The sequence below is a fragment of the Sorex araneus genome, chromosome 9 (genome assembly GCF_027595985.1).
Source record: "Sorex araneus isolate mSorAra2 chromosome 9, mSorAra2.pri, whole genome shotgun sequence".
NCBI classification, from domain to species: Eukaryota; Metazoa; Chordata; class Mammalia; order Eulipotyphla; family Soricidae; genus Sorex; species Sorex araneus.
The window spans coordinates 19,116,463-19,134,049 of record NC_073310.1 but is presented as its reverse complement, the minus strand read 5'-3'; the positions used below and the strand labels follow the sequence as shown (position 1 = coordinate 19,134,049).

The 17,587-nt window shown below is 44.3% G+C and overlaps 1 protein-coding gene across 10 annotated transcripts in view; it reads left to right on the top strand.

Annotated features, from left to right (window-relative positions):
* Positions 1–17,587, top strand: part of PRR14L (proline rich 14 like) — an 80,138-nt gene that overhangs the window by 15,895 nt on the left and 46,656 nt on the right. For all 10 annotated transcript variants that reach the window (XR_008631440.1, XR_008631439.1, XR_008631441.1 and 7 more), the window contains one exon: positions 13,998–14,070. Coding sequence is in view for 7 of the 10 variants with exons in the window: in XM_055147534.1 (XP_055003509.1) it covers positions 13,998–14,070 (73 nt within the window). In the remaining 3 variants the exon portion in view is untranslated. The remainder of the gene's footprint in view (positions 1–13,997; positions 14,071–17,587) is intronic.

The following is a 17,587-nucleotide window of genomic DNA, read 5'->3' as shown; positions in this document are numbered from 1 at the left end:
TAACCTCTGAGCATAGCTATAGCCAGGAGAAAGCAGTGTGACCCAAAAACAAAAACAACAAAAGACAACACAACAACAAAAAAACAGCAACCACCATACTACTTTCCTTAATGTAGTATTTGGTAGAAAACAGAGCTCATATATATATATATATATATATATATATATATATATATGTATATATATATATATGCTATAAAGATAATAACAGTGCAATAACATATATAACATATATATGATACAAACACACTTTTTATGCCACCTAACTTAAGAACTAAAGATTCTTTGTTTTTTTGGCCACCTGCAGGCAAACCTCCAGTGCATTGGACTGTCTCTCCAGCCTTCCCTTTTCTTTTTGTTTGTTTGTTTTTGGGCCACACCTTAGCAGTGCTCAGGAATAACTCCTGGCTCTGCACTCAGGAATTTCTCCTGGTAATGCTTGGGGGACCATATGGGACACCCCCTCCCCCCAGCAAGGAATTGAACTGTAAGCACACTACCCTCTATACTATCTGTTCCTTTTTAAACTATTCTGTTATTAAAGAAGGAACAGAGAAGGCCAATAGGGTGTTTGTCTTGCACGCGGCTGACCTGCATTTGATTTCCGGAATCCCATATATTCCCCCGAACACCGCCAGGAGTGATTCCTGAGTTCAGAGCTGGGAGTATTCCCTGAGCATCACTGGGTATGGCCCAAAAAGTCTAAATAAATAGCACTTCAGCACTGTTGTCCCATTGTTCATCGATTTGCTCGAGCGGACACCAGTAATGTCTCCATTGTAAGACTTGTTACTGTTTTTGGCATATGCCGGGTCCATAGTCTACTTGTTTTGTTTTGTTTTGTTTGCTTTTTGGGTCACCCAGCGATGCTGAGGGGTTATTCCTAGCTCTGTACTCAGAAATTACTCCTGGCGGTGCTTGGGGGATCATATGGGATGCCGGGGATGGAACCCATGTTGGCCGCATGCAAGGCAAATGCTCTACCCGCTGTCCTACCCTACGGTCGCTCTGGCCCCTGGATTTGATTTTAAAACATGAATCCATAAGGAGACAAAGCAAAGTATTTATGAGAAAACAGTTTCATAGGTTTTTGCTGGTCTGTTAAAAGTGACTTTGTGGTATTATTGCCAAGAAAAGTCAGTTTGCTCTAAATGTACATTAACAGAGGTGAATTTTCTGGCCTTATAGGTGGTGATTGTGCTGTCTGATTAACTCACAGCCAGAGAATTACATGAAGTCCCCCCTGCACTCATCCCTTTCTATGAGCTCACGATGCCCCCACCACTCCCCTATGGAGGGAAGGTGTTAATATAGGAAGGAAGAAATGTATCCGTATTCACCAAAAAGGGCTTATATCACTAATATATAATAGACTGTTGAATTAGGGATGACAGCCCACTAGGAAAGTGGCAGAAAGACTTTAACATGTTCATTGAATGTGCATATTGTGCTTTTTTGGTTTTGTTTTGGGGCCACACCCAGTGGTGCTCATGGATCACTCCTAGCAGACTCAGGGGACCATCTGGGATGCCAGGGGTCTAACCCAGGTCAGCAAGGCAAGTGTATTATTGTACACTCTGTATTATCACTCCAGCCTCATTGTGCTTAAATACTTGAAGAAATGGTCATCCCCAGTCCTGATGAATTAAGTGCACATTTAAACAGTCTGAGATGTGACTTTTTACGTCCCAGAGTGACAGAAGTGAAATATCATAACATCTGGCTGATAAGGCAGTGAGGCAAACGGTGTGTTCTGACACATTGCCTGTGAAAAGTCTAACTCTCGTGAACCTTTCAGAAGAGGAGTTTTTTTTGCATCTGTTTAAAAACCACATGTTCTTACCTGCTTGGGGATCACTTGGAATCTACCCTGAAGTTACAGATCCAGCAGCATAAAACACAAGGTTATTCTTTGTCGAGTTACTATTGCAAAATATCAAAAGTATGCTAAGTGTCCATGTATAGGGGAGTTACTGAGAAATCATTGGTGTCTGGCCATACAAGGAACTCAGAACGACAGTGGAGATCGAGAAAGCGCTGTGGATCCTCGGCACCACATCATATGGTCCTCTGAGCCCATTAAGAGTGTTTCCTGAGTGCAGAGCCAGGAATAATCCCTGAGCACTGCTAGGTGTGCCCCTCCACCTCTGTGTGTGTGTATGTGTGTGTGTTCTCGCAGGCGCACGTGTGTTTGTGTACATGTATATGTAGAAAGAGAGCTTATGTGTATACTTGAGCACTTGACTATCCTAACTCTGTATTCTATGATTGAGTGGATAGATTGGTTTTGGGGGGCTGGGGTGGGGAGAAAGCACACCTGGTGGTGCCCATGACTTACTCCTGGCTCTGTGCTCAGGGATCATCCCGTGGGCTCAAGGAACCAAATGGGGTGCTTAGGATTGAACCTGGGTCAGGTTGTGTCAGGCAAGTGCCCTACCTGCTATACTCTCATCACTCCAGCCCCCAGTGAATAGGTAATTTATGGTGAATAATAGCCAGACTTGTCACTGTCCGAGAAATCTCAGGACCTTAGAGAGTACAGCAGGTAGGGCAGGGTGCTTGCTTGCATGCAACCAATCCAGGTTTAATCCTGCCACCACATGATTCTCTGAGCCCCTCCATTAGTGATCTCTGACTACTGAGCCAGGAGTAAGCCTCTGAGCATTGGTGCGTGTGCTACTGCCCTCAGTCCAAAAAAAAGAGAAAGAAAAAATAAATCAGGCTGGAGTGGGTAGGGTGGTAGGTACAGCGGGTAGGGTGTTTCCAACAGCCGACCTCAGTTCGATCCCTGGCATCCCATATGGTCCCCCAAGTGCTGCCAAGAGTAATTCCTGAGTTCAGAGTCAGGAGTAACCCCTGAGTCCTGGGTATGCCCTCCCCCCCAAAAAAAGAAAAATTACAGACAGGGGTGATATATGGGGCTGTGGCTACTATGAACCCTGTGGTAGGAATGGAATCAGCTGTATCAGTTTGGAGTTTTTACTATGTGTCAGGTAGATAGAGAAATACCAGTATGTGGGGTAATAATATTACAGTGCTTGTAATAAATAGAGAAGGGCTATTTACTAGAAGCAGTGACACCTCCGAGCATGTCTTAGTTGCTAATTGTCATCTTCAGTTCTGGACGAATGTTCCAGGGTTGGGGCAGGGGGAAATACAAGAGAATTCCTAGAACAATCTGTGGTAAAAGGATACAGGCACCAACTTGAAAGGGTTTCCCCTGGGCAGAATCTAAGCTAGTTTTAGCTTATAATGAACAGTGTTGTATTATAACCACAGAATAAGACAGTAACTATCCATGAGCCCCTGCTGATATAAAATAATTGAGAAAAGGGACAGAGAGATAGTACAGGGATTAAGGCTCCTCCCTTGCAGATAGCCAACACCATTTCAGTTTCCAGCACCACATATAGTAAACCCTGAGCACTGCTGCTGTGGCCCCTTTAAAGAAAAGATTTTTTTTAAAGAACTGCAATTCATAGTTAATAAACGAGAGAGAGGTGGGGCTAGAGAGATAGCATAGTGCTATCTCACTTGCCTTACACATGACCGATCCAGTTCCTAGTTCGATCCCAGGCATCCTATGGTACTCCCTGAGCACCACCAGGAGTAATTCCTGAGTACAGAGCCAGGAGCATTGCCAGATGTGACCCCAAAACAAACAGAACAAGGATAACATGAAGAAGACCTAAAGGCACCAGTTGGCAATCAGTACAGTAATAGTCATCTCAGTAAGAGTCACTGGGAGTCCTGGGGAGGGCTCCATGGCAGAAAAATACTGGCCTTACAAATGCCACCTGCATGTGCCAAGCACAGTCCCCGTGAAGCTGTCACTTGGGAACCTTGATGGTGCAACAGAAAGCAGGACTGGAACATGCAAAGAATGCCCCCAGCTACAGGTTTTATTTTTAGTGTTAAAAGACAACAAATACATGCCATCCTTTGAAACAATTTATTTTTATATATTTGTTATTATGTTTGGGCCATGCTCAGCTGTGCTCAGGGATTACTCCTGGCTCTTTGCACAGATATCACTCCTGAAGGGGCTCAGGGACCATATGTGATGCTGGGGAGATAACCCAGGTTAAAGGCATGCAAGGCAAGCACCTTTCCCCCTGACTAGTCTTCCACCTCACAGTTTGTTTTTATGTATTAGTCTTCACTTTTTTGTTCTTTGTGTGAGTATGAGGGGTAGGTGGGAAAAATACACATAAGGTAAAAATTATCATTTTATTTCATTTGGGTAGTGGAATGATTGGGTTTCTGGTAGTGCTCAGAGAACCATGCCTGGCCCTCCCCATGCCCTTTGAGTTGTCTCTCTAGGCCCAGATTTACCATTTTGATAATTTGTAGGTAAGCCTCTCAGTGGCTGTGAGTTCATTTATGTTGTGTAACCACCACCACTGTCTATCTGCAGAATCCTTTATCTTCTCAAACTGATTCTATACCATTTGACTATACCTTCCCATTTCTCCCTCCTCATTCTATTCCCTGTCTCTATGAATTTGAGTACTCTAGGAAATTCATACAGGAATTATGCAGTCTCTGTCCTTTAGTGACTGTTCTGAACATTTCTTTTTTTTTCTTTTATTCTTTTTGGGTCATACCCATTGATGCTCTTGGGTTACTCCTGGCTCTGCACTCAGGTATTACTCCTAGTGGTGCTCGGAGACCATATGGGATTCTGGGAATCAAACCCAGCTCGGCTGTGTGCAAGGCAAATGCCCTACCCCCTCCAGCCCCTGAATATTTCTTTGAAGAGCCACATAGAAAGTCAGAATTAAGGACCAAAGAGGTTGCTTGAAGGGCTGTGCAGTGGTAGGGGGATGACACGGGACTTGAATTTGATCCCTAGCAATGCATAATCCCCTGAACACTGACCAGATGTGGCCTAGAAGTGACAAAAATGTTAAACTTATCTTTTATTTTAATCATGTGATATTAACATCGTAGAAAAGTTCTAACCAGTGAAAACTTACTATTTCCCACCTTATGATTTGTGAAAAGGGTATAAAAACTCGGAGTACTCATTTTATGCTGTGATCAGTGACGTGTTCATTTTGTCATTAGAGTGGACTGAAGGCAAGAGAGGGGGCAGAAATTTGAGAACGGGTGCGGTGGAAGGGACAGCTGCAGGAGCCGGGCTGAATGGTGAAAGAATGTATTCAGTTCTGAACTCCACTCTTGTAGGAGAAAGGTCGAAAAGTGGTGTGCGCAAGGCTTATGAACCAAGATGAGGGGAAGTTCGGTCTCATCAAGTAAAATTGAAAGAGATGACTATGCCATCCCACAGAAATGTTTTCTGACATTGAAAATTGTTTACACTATGCTTTAAAAAGATATTTCTCGGTACTTAGATAAAGTGGCAGGGTATTTAAATTGTTCTGTGTTGCTCCCCCCACCTCCACCCTCCCCAGTGGTGCATCTGCCTGTATCAAATGTGTTGAAAAGCTTTGGTGCCAGGATACAATACTTTATTCATATTCATCAAACACAGAAAGACTTCTGTACTGCTAGTTGTAGTGTGTGGTGGCTCAGTGTAGAGTTTTGGACAGAGATTTCTTTGAAATTATCTGCTTGGGGCTGAGGAAGCACAGAAGCTATTGGAGAAGCTTGTTTGTTTCTGGTTTTTTTTGTTTGTTTGTTTGGTTTTGGATTTAGGGTCACACCTGCTATTCAGGAGCTACTCCCAACTAGGTGCTCAGTGGAGGGGAGGGTCACTTCTTACTGGTGCTGTGATTTGAACCTGGTGCTTCCACATACAAAGCATGCCTTCGGTTTGGCCCAGAAGCTTTATTTATTTATTTGGTTTTTGGTCATACCCAGCAATGCTCAGGGATTACTCTTGACTTTGTGCTCACTCCTTTGACTGACTTTGAATCACTCCTGGCAAGTACAGGAAACCATATCTGATGCCAGGGTCAAACTCTGTTTTTTTTGTTGGTTTTTTTTTTGCTTTTTGGGTCACACCCAGCGATGCTCAGGGGTTACTCCTGGCTCTGCACTCAGGAATTACTCCTGGCGGTGCTTGGGGGACCATATGGGATGCCGGGGATCGAACCCGGGTCGGCTGCGTGCAAGGCAAACACCCTACCCGCTGTGCTATCGCTCCGGCCCCCGCCAGGATCAAACTCTGGTAGGCTGCATGCTAGGAAAATGCCCTACTTGCTGTACTATCACTCTAGTCCCAGAAGTTTGGATTTCAGTGGCATTCAATCTGAGACAGTGTATATGACTTAAATGAAAGGCAGTTGGACTAAATGCCCATAAAGTTTGTTTGCTTACCTTGAGGGTCTGTGATTTTCATTTTTTGGGCCACACCCACCTGTGGTCAGGGCTTTCTCTTGCCTCTCTTTCAGAGGTCACTCCTGGCAGTACTCCAGGGAAACCTGTGGCGTGTCAGCTGCAAATCAAGCACCCTATTCACTGTGCCATCTCTCTGGCCCCGGAGTCTGATCTTAAGGGGGAGGTGCCATAGTACTAAGGCACTCTCTTAAAAGGAACTCTTACTGGAAAGAATTTATTTTTTCTCAGTAGTAATGCTCATGGTCATAAGCTTTCCAGGGTTGTAAGAGCAAGGTTGAACCTACTAATTATAGTTTGTCCGTGATAATTACCTCATTTTATTATAGAGTATATGACAGGTGCCCACAGAGGGAGCTCAGTGGTAAAGTAGTTATCTTATATGTGTGAGTTCTTGGATTTAGTCCCTGGTTCCGCCTGTAGAACCTCGTCCCTCAAGCTGTCACATGTAGTCCTCACAACAGTGTTTCGTTGTTTTGGGCCACACACAGTACAGTGCTTTGGGATATTCCCAGCTCTCTGCTCAGGGCATCTTGCAGTGCCGAGGATTGAACCTTCTCCATGCAGACAGAGCCTGTGTCAGGAGTGTGAAGTGTGGCTCAGTGGTGGAGTGACGGCCCTGAATGATATCCCGAGTTCAATCTCTGGCATAACAAAATAAAGGAGAGAGGGAAGTACCCAACTTTCTCTCAATTCTTTTAGCAGTTCTCTTAGATAATTCATCGTGGAGGATATTTTTAAATGCCTCACTCAGCTAACTGATTGGTGCTGTAATCAAGTCACCAGTTGTTTCTCTGAATTGAGAGCTAAATGGAGGAAAATTCCTTTTTTAAGCTCTGCAAGAATGATTTCAGCTGTTCCTTTCTAGACAACTGTAGACAACAGAAGACTCTATCTAGAGATATCAGTTTCTTTCATTTTGTGTATTCTTAGCGGTGAGCATAATCACTGCTCTTTCTACAAAATGTCAGGAAGTGGGAGGTATCTTGTTTTCTGTATATCTTGACCCTGTCATTACGTGTTCTTGTGTTTAGGAAGTCCCAGGCAGAGGTGGGCTATCATTGCCTTTCCCTTGTATCATCTTCCTCTGCTTCCAGTTCAGGAAGAGAGGGATATGATTACAAGCAGGGATCCAGGCTCAGAATACCACCAGGCCCTGAGGAGAGTATAAAAGCTGAAGAGCCTAATATACTATTTATTTCCCACCTGTTCACTGTTCCAGATTAACCTCACAGGAAAGTGTCAGAACTCCATTTCTCCACCCCCAGAATATGCAGCCAGTTTTTAGTGGTAAATAAGACTAGAGGTGAATAATAAGCATTTTCAGGGCCTTTCTAAAATCTGCCAAAATTTAGGAAAAATATTAAAACTTAATATTTTGTTTTGCTTTTGTGGACAAACTCAGCAGTGGTTTGGGAATTATGCAGTGTCAGGGATTGAAGTCAGGCCTCCTGCATGTCAAGCATGTGGTCAGTCCATTGACCTGTGTCGTGTCCCCCCCCCTTGAAAACTAATGCAAAACTGAACAAGGGAACGAGATGTTGGATGTGCAAGGCAAATGACTTATTGGCCAGTTTGTCAATTTTATGAACTATGTAAAAAAATGCACCTTGCTAGAAACTGTAGCAGTTATCTCACTTGATGTTGAAAGAAAGCCCCATGTGAACTTTTACCGTGGAAGTTGATTCATTCAAGACAGATTTTGTGGCCCAGAATGTAACTTAGAGGTACAAGGTGTAAGGTCCCATGTTGACACTGACCAGAGAAAGGACAAACTTTGTGGGGAAAGTTCATACATTAATTATTATGTGTTAAGATTTAACGAAACCCAAGTGTAGAAGTGTTTTGAGTCTTCATTTAGGAATCTTCTTTTTTTCTTTTTGGGTCACACCCAGCAATGCTCAGAGGTTACTTCTGGTCCACACACTCAGGAGTTACTCCTGGAGGTGCTCGGGGGCCCAAATGGGATGCTGGGAATCGAACCTGGGTCAGCCGCGTGCAAGGCAAACGCCCTACCTGCTGTACTATCGCTCCAGCCCTCGTTTAGGAATCTTTTTTATTTTTTATTTTTTTTGCTTTTTGGGTCATACCTGGCTCTGCACTCAGGAATTACTCCTGGCGGTGCTCAGGGAACCATATGGGATGCTGGGAATCGAACCCAGGTCGGCTGCATGCAAGGCAAACGCCCTACCCACTGTGCTATTGCTCCAGCCCCGACGTTTAGGAATCTTTAAAGTTAAAACGTTAAGCAGATAAACTATAGGGAAAGTAAAATGTGTCGGATAAATTTTGAAGTACTCATTATGTGATTGACTAGGGAGTGGAAATTATTGCTGTGTGTTCACTGTGCTCTCCCCCTCAGCTATATAGCCCCAGCCCTCATGCCTCAAACCTGTTTTTGTATTGGTTTTGTTTTTGTTTTTTTGCTTTGGTTTGCTTTTTGGGCCACACTCAGTGGCAGTGCTCAGTGCAGACTGGCTGTTCTGGCCCCCTATCTGCGCTCCGGGCCCTAGACTAGTAGAGTCCGGAGTCCCACTGAGTCCGGAGAGTGCCTGTCATTATGGTGATGGTGTTTTGGGGGTACAGAGGTAGGTTTCCCACATCTGAACTCAGCTTCATACACTTTCCTCTTCAGCCCTGATGAGACTTCCAGCCGTGAGGGTCTTTAACCTTCTGTGAGAGGTGACGTTTTTCAACTCCTAGCTTATGCTTCGTCCTTTCTAAGGAAAGAGTGAAATGGCCGAAGCAGTCTTAGCACTCAGGAATTACTCCAGGCAGTGCTTTGGGGACTATTTGGGATGCTGGGGATCAAACCCAGATCTGCTGTGTGCAGATAAACACTCTCCCCACTGTACTATCACTCCGGCTCTTGTGCAGATTTCTAACATGTTGATATTTTACGACATTTGCTTTTTTATTTTATTTTTTTGAGGAATTTGAAAACAGTGAATGATAACATCTAAATAATTCATTTTGTATTTCTGAGGAAACTGGGACATCCTGTTACATGACCACACTCCATTAATCAAAATCAAGAGATGGGACACTGCTCCCTTTACCCCATTTGCTCCACGATGTCTTCAGTAATGAAAGAACAAGGGAAAATTTGCTTTAATCTAAGTAAAATCCAGGAATACTTGTAGCATTCAGTTGTCATGCCTTTTTAGTCTTCTTTAATCTGTTTCTCATGGCCCTGAGACATCTTTGACTCTTCAAGAATTCAGACTATTTATTTTGTAGGATTTCCCTTCACTTTGATTTTTGGTTTCTTTAAGGTTTTTTGGGGAGGGAGGGTGAGGGTTGGGCTGCACCCAGCAATGCTCAGTGCTTACTCCTGGCTCTGCACTCAGGATTCACTCCTGGCAGGACTCAGGGTACTAAGGATGCTAAGGTACTAAGGGACAGCTCTGTGCAACTTGCCCCACTGTACTGTCTCTCCAGCCCATTTTTCTTGTTTCTGGTGGGGAGGGGGCACGCCCAGCATCACTTAGGGCCATTTGTAGCTCTGCTTAGGGTAACCCCTGGCAGTGCTCAAGGACCACATGTAATTTGAATTGGGGTTGACTGTATGCAAGGCAAGAGCCTTACCTCCTGTACTCTCTCTGTTTAGCCTCACATTTGGATATTTTTCATGGGATGTTTCTTTTTTTTTTTTCTTTTTGGGTCACACCTGGCGATGCTCAGGGGTTACTCCTGGCTCTGCACTCAGGAATTACTCCTGGCGGTGCTCAGGGGACCATATGAGATGCTGGGATTTGAACCTGGGTCGGCCGCGTGCAAGGCAAATGCCCTACTCGCTGTGCTATTGCTCCAGCCCCCTCATGGGATGTTTCTTTATGGTTAGATTCTGACTAAACATTTGCAGGGGCAGGATTACAGTAGACATGGTGCTGGTTCTCAGAACATCATCCTCTCAGGTGACACATGGCTCATTCCTGGTTAGGTCAGCTTTTATCTTGCTTCAAATGGGGATCTGTTCGTTTTCTCTACGGCAAAGTTGCTGTTTTCCCATTTGTACCAATTAAGTGTCTTGTTAGACGATATCTTGAAGTTATGTAAATATTTGTTTTTTTAAATTTGACTTCTAGCAAGCATTTTTTAATTGCCGTATTTGGTTTTGGTTTCTGGGGCTATCCCCAGCGTTACACAGGACTTAATTCTGGCTCCTGTCCTCAGTCAGGTAACACTCCTAGTGGGGCTCGGGGACCATATGGGGTATCAGAAATCAACCCCCTGCCAGCTTGCATGCAAAACAAGCTGTACTATTTCTCTGACCCTGTTAGCCATACTAGTTTTTAAACATCCTTTGATGATTCATGCTTGGGATCCAAAAAGCCAAAGGAAAAATAAAAGTTTTATTTCTATTTCCACCAGTGCTTGCCATTGGCTTTTTTCCCCATGCCCTTCTTGTATACTCATTCACTTAGCGCCTGAATGGCAATTGCTTGTACATTTTTGGTTTTCTGGTTTTCTGGTTTGGTTTGGGGGCCACCACCTGGCATTTCTGGAAGTCCGTACATGTGGTGTGGGACTGAATCTCAGGCTTTCACATGCAGAGCTAGTGCACCAGCCCTTGTGAACTGTATCTCAGACCTTTTGTGTTATTATGTGCTATAAAAGTTAATATGCCATCAAAAGTTATGGCAGTAATTGTATTGTCTGTAGCTTTAGGGAAATACTATATTAGAATCTTGTATTTGTCAATTATGTTAATGTGACAGACTTTATTTACCTTTGCTCAAGATAACAGGTTACCCTGAAAGAAGGAAATTTTTGTGGAAGCAGCCATTTTTGGTTAACAGAGTCTCTGATCATAAATGTCAAAGAACCTTTCTCTGGCTTTGGGGGGGTTGGAGTGGGGGTGGGGGCTTGGCTGAGTGCCAGTTGATGCATATTCTGCTACTCCCAATTCTCATTGTTTTTCCCTATAGTTTTTGGTCTATACCCAGCGATGCTTAAGGGTTACTCCTGGCTCTGCATTCAGGAATCACTCCTGGTGGGGCTTGGGGGACCATATAGGATGGTGGGGATTGAACCCCAGTCAGCCACATGCAAGGCCAAGCACCCTGCCTGCTGTTCTATCCTCTGGTCTGTCCATCTTATTTTTTTCTGTGGGAGGAAACTGGTTATGTTTATTTAGGGATTGTTTCTGCTGCTGTTGTTTGGGGGCCGCACCCACGGTGCTCAGGAGGTGCTCAGGCTTTGCTCAGAGATCACACCTGGCAGTGCCAGGGAGCAAACTGGAGCTAGCTGCCTGCAAGGCAAGTACTTTACCCTTTTAGGTTTTATTTGTTGTTTTGGGTTTTGAGTCATACCCTGAGATGCTCAAGGTTTACCTGACTCTATCCTTGTGAATTTCTAACAGTGCTCAGGGTACATTATGGGGATTGAATCCTCCCCACTGTACTATGTCTCCAGCCCCAAGTGCCTCACCCTGAACTGGCTTTCTGGCCCCAAAAATAATGGTCTCTCATGGATTTCATTCCTTTCTCTGATGAAAGAAGAGAAAATTAAAAGAAAGAGAAAAATGTTTTTTCTAGAAGTTTTGAAAAAAAATTGAGTGTGATAGGCTTTTTTAGGGACTGAGATAGGTCCAATGACTGATTTTTACCTCTGGTTGAAATTAATATTACATTGCAGCAAACATTTCTTATTTGAAAGTATTTAACGTAAATATATTTTAATTTTAATCTGCTGCTCAGTGTTTATTTAATTTTTAGGCCATACCCACAGTGCTCAGGGTTTGGTCCTGGTGTCACTCTTAGAGGGACTTGGGAAATCATATGGGGTGCCAGGGCTGGAACCTTTGTGGGTGCGTGCAAGGAAAGCTTCCTACCTATTGTGCTTTCTCTTTGACCTCAAGGTGGATTTTTTTTTTTTTTTTGCTTTTTGGGTCACACTCAGTGATGCTCAGGGGTTACTCCTGGCTTTGCACTCAGGAATTGCTCCTGGCAGTTCTTGGGGGACCATATGGGATGCCGGGGATCGAACCCAGGTCAGCCGCGTGCAAGGCAAACGCCCTACCCACTGTGCTATCGCTCCGGCCCCTCAAGGTGGATTTTACTTAAATTTTATGTTTTCTCCTTTCCCAGTTTTTGTGACTGCTTAGGAGATTTGTAGGGATCATAAAGTGTAGGATAATATTGGTTTGTTCTTTCCGCCTTACCACAGGGAGCTTAGGTTTATTTCATAAACTACTTTAAAGCGGACCCAGGTTCGATTCCTCTGCCCTTCTCGGAGAGTCCGGCAAGCTACTGAGAGTATCCCACCCGCACGGCAGAGCCTGGCAAGCTACCCGTGGCATATTCGATATGCCAAAAACAGTAACAACAAGTCTCACCATGGAGATGTTACTGATGCCCGCTCGAGCAAATCGGTGAACAGTGGGACAACAGTGCTATAGACAGTGCTACTTTAGAGTTGGTCTTAACTACTTAAGTTAACTACTTTAAAGCAGAGTTTAAAGCGGAGTTGCTCTCTGGAAATGCAGTGTTCTGGGTCTCCTGTTCTGCGGGAGAGATACTGAATCAGATCCATAAATGGCTTGGCCCTCGTTTCCTCCTTCGTCTGCCCATGATTTGGGCCGCCCTGGCTGGGGGAGCAGCCTGAGACCACCAAACCTGGGCAGCAAAGGGGAGAGCTGCCGGGGCTTCCCTAGCCACCTGGAGATTATACAGCTGGCGTCCTGGAGCAAGCACGAACTACCAACTAAAGGTAAGAATAGCATTCGGCGGACCTCCACTCTAGAAAGTGAGTGGGAGAACAGGATTTTTTTGGTTTTGTTTTGGGTCATACCCAACAATGCACAGGGGTTGTTACTCCTGGCTCATGCACTCAGGAATTACTACTGGTGGTTCTCGGGGGACCATATGGGATGCTGGGAATCGAACCCGAGTTAGCCACGTGCAAGGCAAGCGCCCTATCTGCTGTGCTATACACTCCAGCCCTGAGAACAGGATTCTTTAGTGTGCTGGGAGTTAGAATCCTAGCAGCAATCCCCCACTAAGATGGGGCAGATTCTGGGCTTCCCAAGGATCTTTCATAGTTTCTCAAGCCAGGGGCTGGAGCAATAGCACAGCGGGTAGGGCATTTGCCTTGCACGAGGCCGACCCGGGTTCGAATCCCAGCATCCCATATGGTCCCCCGAGCACCGCCAGGAGTAATTCCTGAGTGCATGAGCCAGGAGTAACCCCTGTGCATCGCCGGGTGTGACCCAAAAACCAAAAACAAAAAAAAAAAACATAGTTTCTCAAGCCAGACTGAATGGGCCAAGCCGTTTATGGATTTGATTCAGTATCTCTCCCACAGAATAGGGGACCCAGAACACTGCATTTCCAGAGACCAACTCTGGTCCTGCTTTAAAGTAGTTTATGAGGGGGCCGGAGCGATACCACAGCAGGTAGGGCGTTTGCCTTGAACGCGGCCGACCCGGGTTCGGTCCCCAAGCACTGCCAGGAGTAATTCCTGAGTGCAAAGCCAGGAGTAACCCCTGAGCATTGCTGGGTGTGACCCAAAAAGCAAAAAAAAAAAAAAAAAAAGTTTAGTTTATGATATAAACCTAAGTTTCCTGTGGCAAGGCGGAAAGGACAAACCAATGTTATCCTACAATAAAGTACCTCAGAGCAAAATGGGCCTTCATGAGTCTGGTATCTCTCAATCGTTCCTGACTACTGGATTTTCTTTTTTAACTGCAGGAGGGCCTCCTGATGCAGTCAAGCAAAGAACGTTTATGCATGGACCTCCCTGAAGATTGTCTAAGGAGCAAAGGTATTTGTTTCTTTCATGGTTTTTTTTCCCCCACCACTATACAGTTTTTGGTTTGTAGCTTTTGTTTTGCATTAGAAATTATAAATTTGCGTTGGAAGTTATAAATCGGATTGACCTCTGCAATTACCCACAAATGTACTTGAAGACTTCTACTATTATCCCGAGTTGGGTTTTTGACAGGAGTTCACTTCCTGCTTTTTCCATAATGAATCTGTTGGCAGTGTATCAAATCTTTATTGCTAGTGTAAAGCCTTTGGTTTTATAAAGCTGAGCTGTCTCTTTGAAACGGTCATTGTGGACCGGGGAGGAATCTGCCCCATAGAGCTGATAACTAGAGCAGCGCATGGCAATTTTTATTTGGGGGGCAGTACTGTGGATTACTCAGATTACTCTGAAGGTGCTCAGAGCCTCTCAGGCTGCACCAGGTAATGCTTATGGTACCATGTGGTTCCAGGGATCGGAGATCAAACTCAGGTTGGCCACATGTAAGGCCTTACCCCCTCTAGTGTCCCTCCCCCAAGACATTGCATTCTTGCTGTCTTGGGAAAGATGGAAGGAAATGTGTTCTCCAGGTCACCTAGAGAGCTCTCAGCTTCGTTTCTGTTACCTCTGTTTTGCTCCTCAAAACAATGGTTGGATGGAAATGCCTCTTGTTAACACCTTTAGTTTGCTTGACTTGATTGAGGAGACTGAGGCACAATAGAAAAAAATGGCTGAACCAAGATTTTTCACTCCTCCTCAAGATAAAAATCACCTTAAATGTGGTCCAGAGAGATAGTACAGCCGACCTCTTTTCAGTCACCAACACTACGTATGCTTCCCTGAGCACAACCAAGTGTGGCTGAAATCCCCTCCCTCCCACCGCCCACAAATGAAAAATCATTCTAGGTAACTTTAGAGATGACCGTATGCAATTAAGGTTATTGTAGAATAATCAACCTCAAAGGAAAGAAGATCAAGCTAATGCAATTAATTATCTGGGCATTTTGAAACTGTGTTATAACATCAGATTGACTCTTTGATTCTTGGCAGCCTGAACAATAATAAGGAGACACAAATCATACTAGGAGAAAAGGGACTTTTTTCAGTTTGTCATTGCTTCTGATGCTGGAGATTTTCTCTGTGATTCAGAGGCTTGACTGTCTAGTACAGATTAAAGCTTTGAAGATTAGAAATGTCAACTTTGCAAAGCATGCACTCTACTGAGCTATCTCTGGAGTCTTCACTGTTTTTTTTTATTATTATTATTATTACCATTTTGAGTTTCAGGTTCCACCTATGATGCTCAGGGCTTACTCCTGGATCCATATGTGGTTCCAGGGATTGAACTCTAAAGTTGGCTAGTGCAAGGCAAGCTTCCATTCCAATGTACTATCTCTATGACCCTGCACTAATTTTTAAACAAGAAAACCAGAGTTTTCCCCTTGAGGATATCTGACAGATTACTCTCCACTTGCAAAAACTGGTTGCAGGTCAGAGAAATAATTCAAGCAAAGCCATCTACCTGCATGGCATGCCCGCAGCCTACCTGTACCTCTGGGTGTGGCCCCCATATGAAAAACAGAAAGGAAAAAAACTTGTCTGGCATGGGAGAGAGAACTCAGCCAGCTGGAGCAGAATTTCCACTCTGTCTCCAATTATAGCTCCTACTTCTGAGTTTATTAAATTTGACTTTTCCTTGTGGAATCTCTTACGTCATTGCTATTTCAAGTTGAGCTGTTTCACATTTACTGTTGTACACTGTGCAAATTGCTGTCCATTGTTTTATTTGTATTGAATTTTGAAAATTCTGAACTGGGGGTACCTCAGAGCTCCACATTAATTTGTAAATCTGCCCAGAAGTTAGTCTTGACTCCCTGCACTGAGGTGTTCAGTGAGTTCGCCTCTGCGGCTGCTTTCTTCTCTCGTGGGTTTGGTGTCCTTTGCACACTAAATGACTCCAGGGTCTTCAGATACTTGGCAGTTTCAGTCTGTGCCTTGATTTAAACATAATGAACAGATAAATACTTTCGGAGGAGTTTGGGCCACAGCTTGTGGTGCATGGGGTGCTACTTCCAGCTCAGTGTCTGGGGCCATTCCCAGTGACGTTCATGCAACTCTGTTGTGCCAGGAATCAAACCCTTGGGCCGGAGAAATAGTCCGGTAGGAAAGGCACTTGCTTTGCATGCAGCCAACCTGGGTTTGAGCCCTGGCACCAAATGTGGTTTCCAGAGTCTTGCCAGCAGTAATGGCTGAGCAAAATAATATCAAACCCTGGGCTTGCATGCCTAACCCTTTGAGCTGTCTGTCTCTTTGGCCCATAAGCTTAACACTTCTTTTCTTTTTTTATTTTTAAAAAAGTTTTTTGGGCCACACCCAATGGTGCTCAGGGCTTACTCCTGGCTCTATGATCAAGGATCACTCCAGGCAGTGCTCAAAGGAACATATGTGGTGCTAGGATGCAAACCCAGGTCAGCCACGTACAAAGAAAGCACCCTACCTGCTGGACTATCTCTCCAGCCTGACATTTTAAAAGGACCTTCTTGTTTACTAGACAGTCTTTCATTAGTAGACCGAATTCTGCATATCATTTCTTATTTCTATGTCCACCATGAAAGGTGGACGTAGGGAAGCAGAGATGGATGTTAGTTGAGGGGTCTTTTCCCCTGGAAAAGTATTTCCTGTCGGGCACTCTGTCTAGTGCCCCTCCCTTTCTGCTCTTCTGAGTTTGTTTGGGGTCATACTCAGCAGTGCTCCGGTATCACTTTTGGGGGTGTGTGGTGACCGTATGGGGTGCCAAGAATTGAACAGAATTGAACTTGAATGATTTGTGTCTGCCTTGCACACTATACTGTCTCTCCAGCTCCCGACTGTTCTGAGTTTTAGTGGGACCCTTTAACGTCATTTTCTGTTTAGTGTTTAATATTTTATAAAACTGATTTATCAGGTCTGTTGTCTCAACCGTCTCCCCCACCCCGTACCCAGTTCTGTATAAATAGCTTGCTTGAGAAGTTTGTATGTAATAAAGATGGAATGAGCACCAGAAGAAATACTAGTATCAGTTCTCATTAATTATTCTAAAATGAGAAGATCACTAGACATTGGAAGAGCATTGGAGAAAATACCATGTGATGCAGGGAAGGCAGTCCAAAGGGAAAAGCTACCTTATATAACTTTTTGGCTTTTGGGTTTTGATTTTTATTGAGTCATACACAGCAGTGCTCAGGGCTTACTCCTGGCTGTATGCTCAGAGATCACTCCTGGAAGGGTGGGGGAATGTATGGGGTCGCTCTGAAGACTATAAGTGTCACATTGAACCCAGGTCTACTGTGTACAAGGCAAGTACCATAGCTGCTGTACTGTTGCTTCTGCCCCATCTTATGTAACTTTTAGATAGTGAAAAGTACTGAGAAAAATGAAAGTTGCAACAGTCCTTTGAAGACCTGTATTTCTGTTATGTGCATGAACTTAACAGTCGAAGTATGTAAGTAAAGCCTTAGACGCCTAATTGCTTTTAGATTAATAGGGTTAATTGATT